The 19,939-nt window shown below is 44.7% G+C and overlaps 7 protein-coding genes across 7 annotated transcripts; 2 read left to right on the top strand and 5 right to left on the bottom strand.

Annotated features, from left to right (window-relative positions):
- Positions 1 to 1,192: 1,192 nt before the first annotated feature.
- SAMD00019534_036230 (hypothetical protein) lies at positions 1,193 to 2,101 on the bottom strand (the record flags this gene model as incomplete). Its single annotated transcript, XM_012904515.1, has 1 exon — positions 1,193 to 2,101. The coding sequence occupies one exon, from the start codon at positions 2,099 to 2,101 to the stop codon at positions 1,193 to 1,195; it is 909 nt and encodes a 302-aa protein (XP_012759969.1).
- Positions 2,102 to 2,938: 837 nt separating this feature from the next.
- SAMD00019534_036220 (hypothetical protein) lies at positions 2,939 to 4,687 on the bottom strand (the record flags this gene model as incomplete). The annotated part of the gene is made up of 3 exons (XM_012904514.1): positions 2,939 to 3,220; positions 3,329 to 4,322; positions 4,389 to 4,687. 3 exons carry the CDS (start codon positions 4,685 to 4,687, stop codon positions 2,939 to 2,941), a joined length of 1,575 nt encoding a protein of 524 aa, XP_012759968.1.
- A 731-nt stretch (positions 4,688 to 5,418) lies between these two features.
- Positions 5,419 to 6,846, top strand: SAMD00019534_036210 (hypothetical protein; the record flags this gene model as incomplete). The annotated part of the gene is made up of 3 exons (XM_012904513.1): positions 5,419 to 5,577; positions 5,650 to 6,230; positions 6,312 to 6,846. 3 exons carry the CDS (start codon positions 5,419 to 5,421, stop codon positions 6,844 to 6,846), a joined length of 1,275 nt encoding a protein of 424 aa, XP_012759967.1.
- A 535-nt stretch (positions 6,847 to 7,381) lies between these two features.
- On the bottom strand, positions 7,382 to 9,224 carry SAMD00019534_036200 (hypothetical protein; the record flags this gene model as incomplete). The annotated part of the gene is made up of 4 exons (XM_012904512.1): positions 7,382 to 8,551; positions 8,663 to 8,754; positions 8,848 to 8,944; positions 9,045 to 9,224. 4 exons carry the CDS (start codon positions 9,222 to 9,224, stop codon positions 7,382 to 7,384), a joined length of 1,539 nt encoding a protein of 512 aa, XP_012759966.1.
- Positions 9,225 to 11,688: 2,464 nt separating this feature from the next.
- On the top strand, positions 11,689 to 13,277 carry SAMD00019534_036190 (hypothetical protein; the record flags this gene model as incomplete). The annotated part of the gene is made up of 4 exons (XM_012904511.1): positions 11,689 to 12,184; positions 12,310 to 12,505; positions 12,582 to 12,676; positions 12,736 to 13,277. Coding segments are annotated over 4 exons (1,329 nt in total), but the record flags the coding sequence as incomplete, so codon positions are not given.
- A 135-nt stretch (positions 13,278 to 13,412) lies between these two features.
- SAMD00019534_036180 (hypothetical protein) lies at positions 13,413 to 17,185 on the bottom strand (the record flags this gene model as incomplete). The annotated part of the gene is made up of 2 exons (XM_012904510.1): positions 13,413 to 14,779; positions 14,845 to 17,185. 2 exons carry the CDS (start codon positions 17,183 to 17,185, stop codon positions 13,413 to 13,415), a joined length of 3,708 nt encoding a protein of 1,235 aa, XP_012759964.1.
- Positions 17,186 to 18,570: 1,385 nt separating this feature from the next.
- SAMD00019534_036170 (hypothetical protein) lies at positions 18,571 to 19,821 on the bottom strand (the record flags this gene model as incomplete). The annotated part of the gene is made up of 4 exons (XM_012904509.1): positions 18,571 to 18,945; positions 19,071 to 19,171; positions 19,245 to 19,470; positions 19,552 to 19,821. Coding segments are annotated over 4 exons (972 nt in total), but the record flags the coding sequence as incomplete, so codon positions are not given.
- Positions 19,822 to 19,939: the final 118 nt, after the last annotated feature.

The following is a 19,939-nucleotide window of genomic DNA, read 5'->3' as shown; positions in this document are numbered from 1 at the left end:
TTTAATTCTTCTATTCTTTTTTGTCTTTGTTTGTGTTGGTGTTTGTTGGTGTTGGGGCCAGAGCCAGTGGTGGGTGTCCGCTGAATTTTTATCGTTGGTATACGTTTGTCTCATCGCATGATACAAATAGAGGAGTGTAAACGCCGAGTATATCGTAGTAATGGAAACACATGTTTGTTCTGGTATCGACAATCATGTAATAGTTTGTTCCAGCTACCGATCGGATTTCCAAATTGTATGGATAGTTTGAGACTATAGAAAAGTAGATGACATCGTCAGGATGATCAGGATCGTGTGCTTTATCGCCTGGCTTAATAGTTAATGAAGTAGTATCGTGCAACAGGATCACATTGGGATATATGTCCCAGCTTTGGGTAGAATCTCCAATACTTCCACAATCTCTCAGTCCAATTGGATTAGTGCCGTTGAATGATAAACAATGTGCATTGTCTCTTGAGGAAGTGATGAACTGTGATTTCAGGATAGGGCCGCCGTTGAGATTGATATTGTACTTTGAGTAAGATCGGCCAAGAGGGTCAACTGGGATAAACATTGGATGGTGATCCAAGTTATTGATAAGAAACACTTTGCTTCCAGTTGAAGTGTATCCCTTCGAGTAGCCGTTCTCAATTGATGTGTATGATCTATCGACACAATCAGTAGTGATGTTCTTGAAATCTGGACACTGTTGTGTCACCAACATACTGTCAATGGAGAATGTAAAGTTTGTGTTGAGATTGAGGTTTGATGTGAGGATTTGGAATGAGACTCCAAGGATCTGACCAGGGTATGTGGGGAATTTGAATGCAATGATGTTTGATTGAAGATCGGTGAAGCGTCTGTTGACTGACATCTTGTCCTCAGCTCCAATAACAGTGATCGATACAGTGAAGTATTCTGGAACTGGGTATACATATTGGGTATAATTGATCGTTTTTGGATTGATTATGTTGACTTCGACGTAGTTCGCAGGATAATCAATGGCTTGATAGTGCGTGGAGTTTACAGGGTCAGTCTTCATTGGCAATGTCCTCTAGTACCTCTGTAAACAATGCCAAGGATTTGGAAAACAAGACATCTGGATCAATCACCACAACGACATTCAAGTGTCAGATTTCCACCATTCAAATGGACGACAGCATCACACCAAACTTTCATCCAAAGTTCTTGCATGACATTTCGCTGATTTAAATTACCGCTGAATCAATGAAAGGCTTGACAATCTTGGGCTCTTTCTGAAATTGGAGTAGACAGAAACAGGACCTTGATTGTTGAGGGATTCAGCGACGGATCCTGGTGCTGAGCCTTTCCTTCCAATTATGGCAAATGAACTGTTCGAGGTGATGTTGTAGGAAAACTGTGATCCAATTGTGGTGAAGGCCAGTGAAAGATCGTCGGGCATTATGAAACCACTGTCGAGCGTTGAGGAGCAAATGACAACAAGGTTGCCGATGGGGATATTTCCAATATCATCTATCATCTTTGTTATGGCTGTTTGGGAGTTGAGAGAGTATCCAGTTGTGAAATATGCTGTGCCAGCGTCTTCACTGATGGAACTCATGACGAATGATTGAGCTTGTTGCTGTGGGCTGATCTGTGATGGATATGACTGGATGTAGGTATAACAAAAGTCCGATGTGCCAGTGGGTGCAGTGCGTGGATTCGCTGAGCCTGCAGAGATGGTAGTTTCACCGATTCCATTTAGTAGTTGTGTTGGGACTGAAGTAGTTATATCATCACTGTAATCACTACCAAAGTCGTCATTTGACAGATGTGTGAAAGAGACTAGATACGGGTGTGTTTGGCCGTTGGATGTGGCCTCTGCAAGTGGTCTCAATCTATTTGTTCGAGAGATAATCACAAAGCTATTATTGGCTGGCTGATTGACATACTGAGTGATCATCGTGCTTCCAAGACTGTTGATAGCATCGATTGCATTCTGCTGAAGCTTGGCTTTTGCATCTCCACGTGTCAGGACTAGAACAATGGTAGATCTGTCCAAAGAATTGAGGTAGTCTGCGAACTGTTGGGAAGCATTGTCATATAGATGTGTACTGTATGTCTGAGTAGTTCCTCGCAGTTGACCGAAAATGCTATACATAGTATCTTCAAAAGTAACTACATTCAAACCATCTTTAAGTCCAAGGTCGAGTAGAGAGTTGTCAAAGTACACAACAAATTCATTACTATCAGTGGAGTATTTGATTGATAATCGCCTTGTGAATTGGTTGAGTTGGACTGTTGAGCAAGCGACATAGACTTTAGCTTTGGTGTAATCTCCCATGGCTTCAATGGCAGTGCCTTGGTGACTGCCTTTGTGGCCCAGGAGACAATAGTTGACATTACTTCCATATGTAGCAAATAGTTGTCCTCCAAGCTTACCTAACGGTCTACAAAGTGATTGTACCTGGCTCGAACTCATGGCCCCAATTATCATCACAGCGACCTGTTGGCCACAAACAATGCTGTCAACGAGACTTGACACGCCAACACTATCCGTGGCTTGGTAGTGATATCCTGAAAAGGGCACCAATCTTCCTTGAAGGTCTTCGACCCAGATGTTGATACCATTGTCTATCGCAAAGCCACTTGTTCCACTGCGGTCGTAACCCATCCAAATGAACTCTGATGTGTCGCTGTCTCTACAATTTAACGCTAATGTGACCATTATTATTATGTTGTTTGTTTTTCTTCTGGATGTATATATATTTTATAATATAGTTAGTAGAAAGTAAATAGTTGATGTTGATCGATCATTTAAACTAGGCAAGGCAGAGGAGAGGCGACAGAATGGATTGTAGCGAGAGCCATGACAGTCCAAACTTGGGCAAAATTAGTATTTTTGCGTTCAGACTGTCATGGTTGTCAAAGTTGGTCCAACCCCTTTCAGGATTATCTTGGTTGAATGATTGATAAGTTTATAATAATGAGGATTGATTTACATATGACCTGGATGAGTGCCAGTCAATCCACCAGCAACACCTTCGACAAAGTTGTCCAAGAACTTCTTGGTGATCCTGGTGTAGTTGGTGACTTGTTCCTTCCATCTGATGAATGCCTGGTAGTCATCCAACTTATCAAGATTCAACTCGTACAGAGTTGACAACTGATTAGTATGTTTCTCAAGATCTTCCTGGAGATACTCAAACAGATTACGTTCCTGTGACTTCTTGTCCAAATAGTATCCATATACATAAGAGTATTGAAGTACTCTTCGATTCTGTATATCATTGATTGATTGATGGGATGGTTCCAGAATTGATTGGTTGGATGAGTAAGATAGTGAGTTAGTGAGTGGAATGATTCCAGGCGATGAGATGACACTTACCCTGATCAACTGTTCAGTGGCCTCCATCAGGAACTTGGTGTCGGCTGATCGAACATCAAACTTGGAAAGTATCTGTTGCTCCTTTTGTTGTGCATTCTTCCTTTGTTCATCGGCGATCTTCATTGCATTCCTGTGTGATTCGTATCTGTGATAGTAAAACATGTAGGCCTCCAACTCGGTCTTGGCATCGGCGGCCTTCTCATCGTCCTCTTTGGCCTTGGACTTATCGTATTTGTTACAGTTGTAGTAGCCACCCGTGGCCGATCCGTGCTCGGACCAAGGTCCGCGACAGAGCCAGCAGAACTCAAAGCCGCAGCCACCGGCATTCTTGCGACACGACATATGCATGCAGCCACCGTTCTTCTCGATTGGCGAGCGACATTCGGGACACTTCTTGGTGTTGGCCAGCATCCACGTGACATTCTCCGACTCGTCCGACGCCTTTTGCAGCCAGCGATCCACCTGGCTGCACGGACACGGCATGTGGTCGCCAATGTCAAAGTCGTTGCAGAGGAAGCAGTATTGGAAGCCGCAGCGACACACCACAGCCTCCTTGCGCTCCTTTCGGTCACAGCGCACTGAGTACACGCAGCCAGGCGCCGGACACCACTTGACCTGCGGGTTGTCGTCCACGTACGACTTGAGTATGTAGTTGGCGTAGCGGTCGTAGGTGGGCGGGTCCACCAGCCTCTTGACTGCGTCCTCGTGCACTTTGACCTTGCACTTGGGCGCTGGACACGTGGCGTAGATGCACTCGGCGCCCTCGCCCACCTTACACTCTAGATATAGCTTCCAGCAAGACAAACAATATCTATGATCGCATGACAATGCAAATGTCTTTACCGGCTGGAAGTCCTCCAAACAAATCAAACAACTGAATCTCTGCAATCTAGGATCCGGTTGTCTATCCAATCTCAAACTAGGTATGCCAGCCTCTGCACACAGTCTATCCTGATTATCCATATACTTCTCTATCAACTTCTCCTTGTTCCATCTTTGATTGAATGAGTGAGTTGACGTGTGAGTGCCGATGACCAATCAATCAATGTATGATACATACTTCATGTGCCTGAGTAGGACGGATACAGCGGCCTCTGACGGGATGCTGAGGACATCCATTACTTCTCTGATTACTTTCCTGGACTCTGATTGCAACTCGGCCTTGTCTAATACCTCGAAGCTCTTCTGTCTTGTTAGTTTTCCCATTGATCTTTGTGATGATGATGAAGTATGTATATCATCATAGTCTGCTGTATTATAATCGAAATCAATGTCCTCATTGGCCGACTCATTTCCCGAGTCCTCCGCTGTATCGTCATCTACATCATAGTCTTCATAATGATCGTCCTCGTCTGACATCCTTTTAAATAATTAATTAAATAATATTGACAATATATATTTTTAATATTGAGTTGATTGATTGATTGATTGAATAGTATGTGTATAACTAATAACTAATGATAATGATAATAATAATAGTGATTGATTGATAGAATGAGAGAAGTAGTAATAGTGTTGTTGGTCTTCCTGAACATATAATAATAAACAAACACACAACCAACAACCAACATCAACATCAACCACAGCCAACAACTTCCTGTTCTGTTTGAACACAACACACCCACACCCTTCGACCATCAATCAACATCATCCACCATCACATGTCAATCCATTCATTCATACATTCATTCATTCAATTATTAGCATTGATCATCACACACAATAGTTGAATGAACGAATGAATGTTTGTTTGATCATGATTGATTGAGTTTGAGTGATCATGGTCTAATAGGGAGGTAATGTTCATCCATCATAGTTAGTAGTAGTAGTAGTAGATCTTGTTTGATTGAATGATTGCATGAATCAATGAAAGAGACTATGAACATGAATTACTGTGATGATGTGGATTGTGGTTTTGTTCTCGACTGGTTCATTTATTTGATCACTCTTCAATCAATCAACCAGATAGATAGATAGATACACAGGGAAAGGTAGAAAGAGATAATACTATCATATGTAGTCTCCTATCAAGTGTTTTAAAAGCAATCAACCAATCTATTATTCAAACAAACAATCAATCAACATTCAGAATGAGCAAGCGAGGCACTCTAGAGGAGAAGGAGAAGTCACTGAAGGAGAAGTATGAGATTGTCAAGAAGCGACAGCTAGAACAAGAGAAATTGGAGAAGGAGAAAGAGGAGGAGGAACAGAAGAAGAAGTTATTAGAAGCAAAGATGCTCTTGACAAAGGTGTGTTGTTGTGTTGCTGCGACCAGGCCTAGGCACGGCGGACATGAATGACCTTACTAACTCAACACATAGGGTATCGATCAATCTAGCACAGAGGTCAAGTCAACAGGATTCAAAAGACCAACGATACATAGGAGCAAGCCACAGACACCAGCTGCATCAACACAGGCTGGAGGAGGTGGCGGAGGCAACGATGCAGGCATCAATCACAACAATCACAACAATCACAACAACAATCAATCATACTCAACATATAATACATCATCGACAGGAATGTCAGGCTTTGACTACAAGAGACAGAGGGTTGGATTAGGAGCTGGACCCGGAAGAGGTGGTGGCTTTGAAGATGGCGAGTACGATGAACAGAGCATATCCCATGACCCTTCTTCCTCTTCTTCATCTTCGAGGCCACCTCACTTCAACCCATCATATCCATTACCGACCAATGGCGGTGTCGATGGTGGTCACAACCCAGCTGGGTTTGGCGAGTACAACAATAACAACTCTGGTTATGGTGGATACTTCAACCCAGGCGAGCAGGTACATTCAATATATGTTGGCGACCTAGCTCCCGACACGAACAAGTACGACCTGAGCGAAGCATTCAAACAGTATGGCAACATCAAGTCTGTCAAGATATTCCATCAGAGAGGGTAAGTCAGTCAATCAATCAATCAATCAAGACTGGTTGGTCTGGACTCATCATCTAACATGAATGATCGATCATACATTAGATACGCATTCATCAACTTTGCAGACAGCGAATCAATCAAGAGGGCGATTGAAGGGATGAATGGCGCAATGATCAATGGATGTCCAATCAAGGTGTCACATTCAAAGAGCAACAACAACTTCTACCAACCATTCTTTGGTGGTCCAAACAACCCCAACTTCCAGCAACCTCCATCATTCCCCTACCAACAGCAACAACCTCAGCCACCAATGCAACATGCTCCACACCAACCTTATCCACAACAGGCACATCATCCACCGTCATTTCTATCGAAACAGTTTGGCGATACACATCAACAAACATCAGCAGCGGCAACATCAACAAACAATGAACAATCCTATGATGATGGTAATGACCAAGACGATACACCAAATGACAACAACAACAACAACAACAACAACAACTCAACATCAAAAGAACCTCTGCCGCATACGACCGTGCCCTCTGAAGGCACTGGTACGGCAGATCCAGCATCACTTCCATCAATGCCAGAATTGAGGAGAAGCATCACAAGCTATGAACAACTGTCTCAATAGTAATCTCTAGAGTATGTAAATAAAGAGCACAAGCGGACGACGACCAACAATGCACATGCTTGCCCAACGATTGGTATGTATGCATGTACCCAACTACTAAGACCAAGACAAAGACACATGATGATTTCCATTATAATTGAACAGTGGATGGATGGGTGCACCTCCAACTCTGCCTTGAGACTCTCTCTGTATTGGAATGAAGTTCATTAGGGCGCGTTGTGGATGATTGTGAAATGAGTAGGAGGAGGTGATGAATGATGATGTTGTGAGGAAGGGCTTGGACTTTGATCTTGGGCAGTGGTAGCCACAATGGATGGATTGTGGCCCGGCACCGGGCTATGTAGTGGAAGGAAGGGGAGGGAAGTGCTGCAAATGCTGTAGTATTGGTGAATGAATGAATGAATCAACGTCTGTCTATCTGTCTGTCTGTCGCCACGCACTGAAGCGGTTGCGCTGCGCTACAAAGGGCAAGGTCTATGGCAATGCCCTCTTTGGAGGAAAGGTGATGGTGAATGAATGAATGAATGTAATTGCTTTAAATATTGAAGTTGGAGTTGTTGTCCACGGGCTGGAAGGTGAACGAGGTACCTGCGGCGTTGGTCTCGGCTGGCATCAACTCGTTGAGCTCTCCATCCTCGTCGTAGAACTGATGACAGATGCGCAGAGCACGCTCGTAGGTGTCCTGGTTCTTGTGGTTCTGCAGCTCGACGATCTTCATGAAGCCGCCAGCCTCCTCGATGATGCTGGCGTACGTGTTGGACTGGCCCTCGCCACGTCTGCCGCTGATGAGGATGTTCTCCAGACCCTCAAGCGCCACGTTGATGATGCGGGCCTCTGTGCACGACAGGAGGTCGCACAGTGGCTTGATGCATCCCTGCTGCACCATGTATCCAATCTGCTCCGGCGATCCGCCGCTCGTGGCGTTGGAGATGGCCCAGGCGGCCTCCTTCTTGATCTCAAACTCGGCGTTGCTTAGCAGTGTGATCAGAGATGGGATGATATTGGCGTCGATCACCTCCTGGATCTGGTGCTGGCTGCCAGCTGTGATGTTGGAGATGGTCCAGCAGGTCTCCTTCTTGATGGCGCGCTTGTTGCTCTGCAGCAGACGTTGCAGGAAGGGCAGTGCGTTGACATTGATGACGATCTGAGTCTGTTTGTCGTCTCCCGTGACGATGTTACCAATGGTGCGCAGGGCTGGTGTCTGGACGGCTGACGATGGGTGGTCCAGCAGCTCGACCATGCGGCTGCCAACACCGGCATCAAGGACGGCTTGGATCTTTTCGTTGATACCATCGGACAGATAACTCAGTGCCCAGCAGGCGTCGACCAGGACTTCCTCGTCGGTGTAGTAAATCAGACGGGCCAGGTCGGGCAAGGCAATGCGCACAATATCAAAGTTGGGGGCGGGCTTACCGCGACAGAAGTTGGACAGCGTCCATATGGCGTTCCTGACCATGCTGAGCTTGGGCTGGCCAGCCAGCTGCTGGAGCAGTGGTGGCATGGCGCCGTACTGGAGCACCAGATCACGGCAATCGCGAGAGTCACCTGCAATGTTACCCAGTGCCCAAACAGCCTGCTCTCTAACGTCATCGTTTGGTGAGTTCAACAATTGAACAAACAAGTTGACGGCGCCATGATCAATGACCACCTTTGTCTGATAGGCATTGCCAGAGGCAATGTTTGTGAGTGCCCATGCAGCTTCAAACTAATGATCATTCATTCGTTTGATTGATTGATTGATTGATTGATTGATTGATTGAGTGAGTGTGAGTGTTGGTCGTCATGTGATACACCATCAATCTATCTATCTAGTTACCTGTAACTGAGGGAAGTCGGTACGTGTAAGGAATTGAACAAACAATGGTACTACGCCTGTATCGATAACCTCTTGAATGGGAGGTGATCTCTCTGTTGTTTGATCGCACGAATGTTAGCAATGTCCATCACTGATCGATCAATCAATCAATCAAACAATCAATCCATCCAATCACATATTCATACCAATCGACAATAGCTTTCTAAATGCAATGGTTGCTTGGAGTACTGATTCATATTGATTCGACTGCAGTCCCTTGATCATCTCTGGTAGGTTCTCCAACTATATATATATAGAGTATGTTCAATGAATGAACGAATGTATGAGTAAGTTGATGTTGTGTTGATGTTGAACCTGTCGTCGACAACAGCATGCTCCTTACCCTTTGATGTATGGAGAGATCAGTCTTTATATTCCTCTTCTTTGATAGAGACTCCTCACGCTTGCTCTTTCTGATTGAGAGTGAGAGTTCCTCTCTCTTTCGACGAGCATCATCGGCATCGATAATCTTTTTGAACTGGCTCTTCCTCTGATCCTGTCTATCTGTTGGGTTGCTTGACATCTTGCTTTGTTTCTAATGTTACTTGATACTGCTACTAACTACTATTTGATTGGTTGATTGATATTAGGAAATTGAACACGATTGTTTAATATATATGTTGAACAACAACAACAAATACAATAACAATAGTGAATATATATATATCACGACAATCACAATACTTCATTCAATCATTCAATCATTCATTCAATTCAATCCAATCCAATCCATCATCGCTTCCTTCACCAACACACACACTACATGTGGGTGGGTTGTTGTTGTTGTCTGTTGTGTCACACTACAAAGTGATTATCATCATGTGAGTGTGAAGGTGAAGAGAAAGGGAGAGAGACTGGACACCTCTCACATCCTCATCCACTCACAACTACATCCATCCATCATCACACAAAGTCAACAAACGACACAATGCGAACATCAATCAATCAATCAATCAAACAATATCGACACCATCCATTCGACCTGATTGCTATAGTTATTATTGTTGTTGGTCTTAATTAATTAATTATACATACATACCTTTTAAACTCTCGAGCGTAATACTATTATTAAAGTTCAACAAACGAAGACTCAACCCTTCCTCTCTCTGTCCTCTCACTCACATCGAGTGCACTTCGAACCACACACTCACACACACACTCTCATCCATTATTCGATCTCTACATTGTTTTGTTTGTTTGTTTGTTTTGTGAGTTCAATAAAATAAGGAACTTCAAATGAAATGTTCAGGAATGTTTGTGTGTGTGTTTGAGTCGACTCGAATAAAAAAAAATAAAACAGAATGAGTGAAGTAAATAAACACACAAGTCTGTGTTTGGTTGTTGTTGATTGGTTGAGAATGTGAGTGTGTTTGGTTGAGGATCGACCAGGATTATAAAGACAGAAATTTTTCAAAGGTTCCAAACTCACTTTCATTATTACCCTGGGGAACATCAAACATATATTACTTGTACAGATAATAGATAATAATATATATAATATACATATAACAAAGAAATATTATTAGATAATTTAGAAATATAGGTCAATCAAACAAACAATTGAACAAGTAATTCAATAATATATAGAATATTTATAAACATATAGTTCACAAATAGTTTAACATTAAACTATTATATATATACATAACAACAGCAGGATGAGTGTTGTAATTGACGGAATAGTGATAGGTGGTGCGAAAAATACACCAAGACGATCAACAAACAACAACAACAATGGTAGTGCCACTCAAACTTCACCTCAGAATGGCAAAGGACAGACAGGTCAACAACAACAACAGACAGGCCAGCAGCAAACAGGTCAGCAGCAACAACAAGGCCAAAGAAATATATATAGGAGAAATAAGAAGAAGGACAAGTTCATAAGGAATAAGAATTTGAAAGAGTTGAGAGCGAGGGCAAACTTGGACAATCCAGATACTCTGCTTCTGATGCATGATGACACAGAGGACATGTCGGACGACAAGTCATTGTTGATGTCATTGGAGAGAAAGATGCAGGCGGACGAGGACGAGTCTATCCTGTTGGATTATATCCGTCACATGGATGTATCGGACCCAGAGAAAGAGAATGATATCTTGAGCTCAATGCGCTTCAGTGCCGACATCGAGTATATATACAGCTCGATCAAGTCACGCAAAGGCAGGAAGAAGCATAAGACTACAACTGCTCAACAGAATCAACAACAACAATCACAGCCATCATCACAGAAACAATCATCACAACAATCACAACAATCTCAATCAATCATTAATATACAATTTACAAATGCTGGCACAGTCTTGAGTGATGACGATGGATATGATGACGATGATGAGATTGATCTAGACCTCGAAGCAATGTCCTACAAGAAGAATTGTCGTCTAAAGAGAAGGAATCAATCAACTCGCAGCACAACATCAAAGAACAAGCAACAACAATCACCACAACAACAACAACAGCAACAACAAAAGAGGACACAACAACAACAAAAACAACAAGCTACACCACCCCTGCGATCAAAGTTATCAAGCTTTGTCAAGTCAGGCTTTTTGAATGATCAGGAGGATGATGGGGAGGATCAAGTCGAGCTGAGGCCAGTCTCAGAGATCGCCACTGCCGCTGCCACTGCCACACCATCATCATCCACTACCACTACCACAACTACGACTACTACAACTTCGGCTTTGTCATCTCCACGCGTTAGTACAGACCCAGCTCAAAGACCCAGACCCTACCCATTGGAGAAGAAGGTATCATTCCAACTGATAAACGATGTTATTGTACTCACCTCATCTTCAGATGAGGAGATGGAGTACATTGATGTGGAGGAGGATGACGAGAAGCAGGTGGTGCCACAGTCCGAGGACTACGAGTTGGGCTACGACAACCAGGATGAGTTTGCAGATGAGAGCGATCACTTCATTGGCGGAGAGAGCGATACTTACGACACAGACCTTGAGCCACACCAGGTTGCCACCAGCTGCTCCATGGACGACGACGAGAATGGCACCTGTGACGACAATGACAACCAGCACATCGAGGTTAGCAGTGAGAGCGAGAGTGATGACGATCGAATTGTGTCATGCTACGCCAATGGTTCGGAGCCATCGGGTGACGAGGGCTGCTTCTTCACCAACCCATTCAAGTCACAGGTGACCAGCTCGTTTGGAAGCAGACCCATCTCACTGGCCAACAACAACCTCCATGGCTTCAACTACAACACCTACATGCAGAGCAACAACAGCCAGCGCGATGACAGACTGGACGAGATGGTCGACTACTCCCAATCCGAGTCTGGTTCCGAGTCCGAGTCCGAGTCGGACACCGACCCAGAGACCCTGAGGAAGGGTTCGTTTGCGCAGTGGATCAAGAAGGTGCATGGCAATGACATTGTCATCCCTCCCAAGCCTATCAACAGCAGCGGCGAACACTCCAAAGAGTTGATAGACGTAGACACCTTTGAGCCATTTGTTAGGATGCCTGGTAAAGATCAAAGAGCTCCGGTCCGATGTTGTAGTTGATAAATACACACATATTAATGCTCTGGTCCTTCCTCCTTCTTCTTCTCCCATCCTCCACCAACCTGATGTCACATCACGCACATCTAGATTCTCGCACATTCCCGCCCAAGCCTTCACTCAACTCTGTATTGGTCGAGTGTCTTGACAACCACTGTACACCAGCCTTCAAGCAAGATATCCAATACCTGTACGATCGTGGACCCACCCTCTCCAGCTACACATCCAAGCAACTGAGTATGGTGGCAACCTTGTTTGATAATCTTATATTACATTCATATATATAGTAAGTAGATGATTAGCCTGACAAGCATCACATGACCTGTCTGCGGATCACTAACCGACCATCTTCACACTTATAGCGAGATCCCACTCTGGCCAATGTCCAAAGCATCATTGAGCCAAGTCGAGTATCTGTCAAGGCAGTACAGTATATTCAGTAGTAATAAGATAATAAGTATGTGTACTATGTTGATAGTTTAGCGATGCCTTTAACTAACACAATCAATCTATCAGATGGACGAAAGACGATATACATCATCATTCACAAGAACACAAAGAAGCCATCGATCAGGAAAAAGGAGAAGCATATTGAAGCAGCATTGACAGAGTATATGAATGCATTGAGCAGTAGTAACAGCAGCAATGGCATTTCCACTTCCAATGACTCACTGGACACCAAGTCATCAACATCGACGACACTACTCTCCTCATCGCCAAGGAAGAATGAGAAGACAATCTTGTACAATAGGAAGGGCAAAGTCAATGTCACTTCTCCGAGGAAGCATCCACAATCGCCACAGTTCTATAAGGGCTCCCCGAGAGGTCTGAAAGGATCGCCACACAGCAACAAGGGCAACAGCAACACATCATCACCTTCCACCAAATCACCACTGCGGCTTCATCATGGAGATGTTGTGGATGGCAACCGCGAGCCAATCTCTGACACCAACATTGGAAACATCATGCTCAAGAAGATGGGCTGGACAGGTGGAGGCCTGGGATCGACCGGACAGGGCATGGACGCACCCATCAAGGCCGTCGTTAGGAAAGACCGACTAGGACTTGGTCTTTAATAAATGACGCGAACTTGGATCATATATATACTCGAGTTGAAGTTGGTTTATTATTTACATATATTTGTTCGATCGCTCGCTTGGTTGTGATTGCCATGGTTTGTGACTGGTGCCGGTCTACTTCCTGTCAGTCACCTCTATATCTACATACAGGAACTCGGTGCCAACGACTGGCATCAGAGCGGATGGCTTGCTAGACTTGACCTTGTTGCTGAATACAATGTTGGCGAGCAGACAGTCGGGCAGGTTGGTGCCGTATACCTTGTGCAGGGCGTTCATTGAGTCACTAGAGACAACAACCAGGATATCACTCTGATGGAATCCATAGTATCTGTCGCGCTTCAGGACGAACAGACCAAGCTTGCCAGCGCCAAGCTCCCACAGTGACACGGGGCACGACGACAAAAAGTCAGACAGACGGATGATCTCGTGAGCCTTGACGTTGAGCTCGTTCTCAAGGTCGAGGATCTCGCGTTTGGTCTGCAACAGCTCCTCCTCGCAGTGAATGTAGTCAGACACCTTGTCAGAGTAGGACTGCTGGAGGAGGGACGTGAGCTTCTTGTTCTTGGACATGCCGCCGTCGGATCCGCTGGCAACGTTCATCTCGATCTCATTGATAAGTTGCTCGAAGCGGTTGACAGTGATGTCACGCGATGTCCATGTGTTGATGTCGCCAAAGTGTTGAGTCTTGTTGGAAAACTCTCCTGGAGTTGGCTTGAACATCTCCAGCTTGGTGGTGGACTGTCCACTGTTATGCTGTTGATGGTACTGCTGCGACTGCTGCAGGTTGAGCTTTGCCAGTTGACGAACGAGCTGCTCCTCGAGCTCGGCTCGCAGCTGATCTCCAATGCTGCGCTTGCTGTCCAGGTTGGGCAGTGGAGTGGCGGTGCCTGGCAACAAGGACATGGAGGTGGATGCTTCGCTGCTGATGGGGCTCTCCTCCTGGGAGGGAGAGGCAACGGTGGTGGTGATGGAGGACTCCATTGGGCTGTCTTCTGGGACTGGCTCAGCCATCTCGGCCAACAGGTCGATGGCGGACTTGTTGTGAGTGTTGAGGATCTGGATGTCGCACTTGCTGTCCAGCAAATGAGAGGTGATTGGCTTGTTGTAGGCCACAATCGACTTGAACACTGGTGACTCGTTGTCGCCGTCCACCAGGTTGATGTCGGCGCCAGACTCAACCAGACGCACAACGATATTGAAACGACCAACGGCAGCAGCCCAATGAAGTGGACTCATACCAGAGTGATCTTGAACGTCCAACATCTTGGGGCTGACGTGCTTGTAGTGATCGATAAAGATGTTGGCAATGCGCTGATCACCATCCATTGCGGCATAGTGCAGTGCAGTCAGACCACGGTTGTCCTTGACATCGACCAAGGCTTCGGCGCGTTGGCACAAGAACTGCACCAAACGCACGTGACCCTTCTCAGTGGCGATGTGAAGTCCAGTGGCACCAACGCTATCCCTTGCAAACATGTCCACTGTTGTGTGTGTCGCGTTAGAAATTGATCGTAATGATGACCATGATTGACATTGTGACACTTACCCTTTTGCAAAATTGCCTCGACTAGATTGACGCTACCAGCAAAGCAAGTCATATGGAACAAAGTGTGTCCGGTCTTGTTGGCCAAGGTGAGGTCCGCACCCAGCTCGAGAAGCTTCTCGACAAACTCATCGCGACCTTCACGTGCGCAGAGCATGATAAGACTGTTGCCACTGTTATCGCAGAGGTTAAGTCCCTGTGGGTCATTCTGGAGCATCTCCTCAAGGTCCTCCACCTCGCCATACAGTATACACTTCATGTAGTTGTAGTTGCCGTAGGAGGGCGACGACGATCCACCAATGTAGCCAGAGGTGTAGAAGCCATCTTGTTGTGTGTTCATAAAGTTGTTGTTGTTGCCGCCGCCATGATGATGATGTTGTTGAGTGTCCATGTACCTGTCGCCGCCATTTGGATCAACCTCACGTCTAATACGCTTGGTCTGGCCAGACTCGGGCAACTCGTTGTAGTGGAACTGGAAGGCCTTGCCCACCTTGGACTTCTTGTTCTTGTCCTTGTCCTTCTTGGTGGTGGTACGGGTGTACCTGGTGGACACGCTGTACGAGCCCGGTGTCTTGCGGTGGGGTGGGGTGAAGACGAACGAGAACGACGTCTGGTTGGGCATGCGCAGATGCTCCTGGTTGACGGTGTAGTGCTGGTGGTCCATGCTGGGGCTCTCTGGGTCAAAGTCCACGTAGAGAATCTCGGTCCTTCCCTTCTTGAAATAGTATCCGTAGCATGTGACGTCGGGCTCCTGGCCACAGTAGCACTGGTTGGGAACGAGACGCACAATGTCAGGTGCCGGCAGCAGGTCGGTGTGGTAGAAGAGGTTGATGTTGGCAGAGATCACATCACTGTGGCGCACAAATGTGCGACGGTCGAGCAGACTGAAACGAAGCTTGAACGAGCTGCATGGGTCATGCTTCTTACGGTCGACGTGCATGTCGGTGAACTTGAACTCGTAGGTGCCATCGGCGGCGGTGACGGCTGGCTGCGAGATGATGATACTGTCATCGGGCTCGGGGTTGGCCACGACAATCAGGTCGTTGGGATCGCCCGTATAGTTGGTTGCGCGGACCACTGGTGCGGGCACAAGCACGTGAGTCTTGACCGTGTAGATTGGGAATGGTTGTTGATAGTTGTCCACAATCTCCAATATTGGTCCATTGGACTGTGATGATGATGGTACTTGTTGTTGTTCATGTTGTTTTGATGATGAAGATGATGACGATGGAGGTGTTGATGTTTGTTGTTGTTGTGGCTGTTGCTGTTGTTGTGGCTGTGACTGTTGTTGTTGTTGTGGTCTTGTGTATTGTGGAGGAACTTGAATCTGTGGCGACTTCTGTTTTGGTGCCATCAGCTGATTGATCTGAGTCTCCATGCTGCCATTTGATGTGTTTACAATTGATTGGAATGGGATAGCTTGAGCTTCCGAGTGTGGCGTCGATGGAGTGGACGAGGGAGGTGAATGAGTGTGGGTGGGCGTAGGCTGACCCTGATAGGTCTGTGGTGAATGTGGCACGGGCGCGCCCGAGTTGATGACGTTGTGAATGGTAGAGAGTGTAGGCGTTGGCGGCAGGGGCGAGTGGGGCACCTGGGCACCGCCACCCACAGCGCTCTGTGGACTGTCGTGTTGGAAGGTTGGAGGCGGCTCTGTCTTCATCGGAGGGAATGTCTCCATCGGCTTGAACAGTGTGGATGGGTTGACCGATTGGCCATGCTGCGCCAGCTGTTGGCTCAGCTGCTGCAGGTGCTGTTGTATGTCGATGTGATGCGAGTTGTTGAGCAACGAGTTGTTCAATATATTGAAGCTGTTGCCCGTGTTGTTGCCACCGAGCAGCGCAGACAGGCCAAAGGAGTTGCCGGCGTTGGTGGGCTGCTCGTGGCCGGTCATCAGATTGGACAGTGTGTTGCTCTGGCCCGTGCTTGTGGCGGCGTTGTTGGCCGGGTCGATTCCAAACATCGCGTTCTCAGCCTCGTGATCCCAGATGTTGGCTGTGTTGAGGTTGGAGCTGGCGCTCAGAGCAAAGTCAATGAGCTTGTAGGTGTCGGGCTGCTGTGCCTTCATATCGTGGATGACCGAGTCATTGAGGCCAAAGTCATTGAGAAGTGACTCATTGAAATTTATAGATGACAATGGGCCAGAGAATCCCATATTCTCATTTAAACTGTTACCAGTCTTTTGTCTCTGTTGTGGTTGTTGTTGTTGAGGGGCATGTGATTGTTGTTGTTGTTGTTGTTGTTGCTGTTGTTGTTGCTGTTGCTGTTGCTGCTGTTGTTGTTGATTTTGTTGATGTTGCTGTTGATGCTGTTGATGTTGTTGTTGTTGTTGATTTGGGCTGCTCATTGTTATTTGATGTTGTAGTTGTTGATGTTGATCAACTAACTTGAATTGAGTAGATGTATTGAATAGTGATATTTGAGGATTAACGATTGCGTCTGTCTCTATATCAATCCAATTTGAGCTAATATCGCACAATTGATCCCTCTTGTTGTCCTCCTTTTGCTGTTGCTGCTGCTGATGCTGCTGCTGCTGATGATTGAACAATGTCCTAAGCTTATCTATTTTCTACTGTCTGTCATGTGATGTTAGTAATCATCGTTCGTTGATTCTATTAACCGCGTTCATACATACTAAGCTTAATTGAGCTTGCTAAATTGATTAATAGAAGATCTTCTAGTCACAATAATAATAGAAATAGTATTGAGCTGTATTGTATTATTATTATTATTATTATTATTATCAATAAGGGTAGATGTGACAAGTTAGTGAGTCAACAACAATGAATGAGTGAGAGAGTGAGAGGAGAGAGAGAGCGTTGGAGAATGAGTGAGAGAGGATGAGAGAGAGAGAAAGTTGTTGTTGTGTGGTGGATTAGTGTCTAAAAATTAAAATTATGTGTTATCTTTGGTTTGCAAGTCATCTATTCACACTTTGGAAACTAAGAAATGAATGTTGTTGTTTGCCTAGGATTGAGATAAAACAGAATAGAAGCTTTGTCTTGGACACACAGGTGATAAAAAGAAAACGACTTTGTTGATGTAGTAGACAGATGTAATAATGATTACTTGACACAATCAATTAACTTAGTGATCGATATCGATTGAAAACAAACAATGGTCAGACAATTTTTAATATAATCAATCAAGTTAACTTAATTAATATTAAACCCGAACTTCCATTCAATACCCATAAAACGAAAGAATAATAATATTTTCCCATCAAGTCAGGATGGTGTAGTTGGTTATCACAAAACCTTAACACGGTTTGGGTCATGGGTTCGATTCCCATTCTTGATAAATCCTTTTTTGAACTTTTGTATTTTTTTTTTGTTTGAAAACTCGTTAATATACGAGTAGAAAAAATATGTTCCAATATTAAATATGTTTATTTATATATTATCTAACTAAATATTAAATTATATAATAATATCTAAAAAAACAAAATCTTTTTTAATCCAATCCGCCAAATATTATCATTATCAATCAATCAATCACTAAAATATATGTCCAACTTAACTACAACATCCTTTAACCAATGGCAATCACCTATCATTACTGGAAAGACTTAGGAATCAATATTATTGTCATGGTATTTGTTGCCACTCACTGGATGTGAGTTGACATGTAGTGGACAACGAAAAGGAATGAATGATAGAGAACTGAATGGCTGAAAATGAGGGTAGTATTGTTGTTCATATTATATTACATGTTCAATGTGTGTATTTGCTAACTGTTATGCTCGCTTGTCTCTTCATCTTGTCCATCATGTGATTGTGATTGTTCTGGTCCTTGTTCTTGTTCTTGTTCTTGTTGATGTTGATCTTGTTGATCCAGCAACAGAGTATCGATTGGCGTATTGTTTCCGGCAAACGACTGTGATATATGTAACATCTTGCGCAGTGCTGCATTCTCGGTCAACAGTTGGCTGACCAGCTGCTGGTTGGGATCGTCCTCCTCGGCAGCGCATTGCAACAGCGTCAGCATCTCCTTCATCTTTATCTTGAGTTGAGTATTCTCCTGGCGCAGTCGCTGGTTGGCATTCTGTTGCTCCGACAGCTGGAGTCTATATTGTTCCAAATGGTTTCTCTCCATCATCAGTGTTTGCTGTTTGATTGGTCGATTGATTGAGTGAGTGTCAGATTCGAATGTGCATGCATGAATGTAGTCTCCGGAGACTCCAAGTCATATGTCTCGGACTCAACATCTTCCTCCGACAAGTCCTATCATACCGTTTGTGCTCTGCCCTTGGCGACCAGATGTTCGAGCGATGTTGTCACCTCTGCATAATCGGCCGTCAGTTTGTTATTGCTCCTCTGAAACATCAATACAACTGTTTTGTAATGGTTAGTATCATTGTCGATTGATTGATTGATTGATTGATTGACTCGACTCAAGTAACTTACTCTTTTGAAGTGAATCTACCTTCTCGTTCAACTCTTTGACCTCTTCCTCATATCTTACAATCTTTTGGTAGTACTCTTCAAGTTGTTGCTGTTGCTGCTCCTTGTTTGAGTCGGTAGTCTGTGTCTCATCCCCATCATCTGTTGCCTTGTCTTCTTTGTTTGGGATTACAGGTTGTTGTGGTTCAGCAGGTCTCTGCTTGAGCTGAGTAATCCGTTCATCCTTTGCCTGTACGCTGATTGTTAGTTTGATCACATCATTATCTCTTTGCATCAATGAATGAATGAATGAATGAATGAATGATCGTACGTTGAGATTGCGAAGACTCTGGTTCAGCAGTTCATTGCTCTTTGACTGATTGGCAGACATCTTGTTCTTGAGTTCCTCCACCTGACTAAAGATCATTCTGATGGCCTCTGTCAGCAGTTGGTTTATCCTCTCTGACTCTACATTTGGTGACATTATTGGTAATGTTGCCGCCATCATCATCATATCACTATCCATTCTTGAAGTATCCTTATTATCGTTATTATTACTATGATTGTGATTGTTATAATCTTGTTGTTCTTTTGAAGTCATCACGGTGTTGGTTGATGTTGTCTCATTGATTGATTGGTTGATTGATAAATATCTGTACAGTTATATGTTTATATATATATATGTATATGTATGACCCTGTAAACATACTCTGTTTGAA

This window comes from Acytostelium subglobosum (assembly GCF_000787575.1).
Source record: "Acytostelium subglobosum LB1 DNA, scaffold: scaffold6, whole genome shotgun sequence".
Taxonomy (NCBI): domain Eukaryota; phylum Evosea; class Eumycetozoa; order Acytosteliales; family Acytosteliaceae; genus Acytostelium; species Acytostelium subglobosum.
This window is presented reverse-complemented; position numbering and strand designations above follow the sequence as displayed.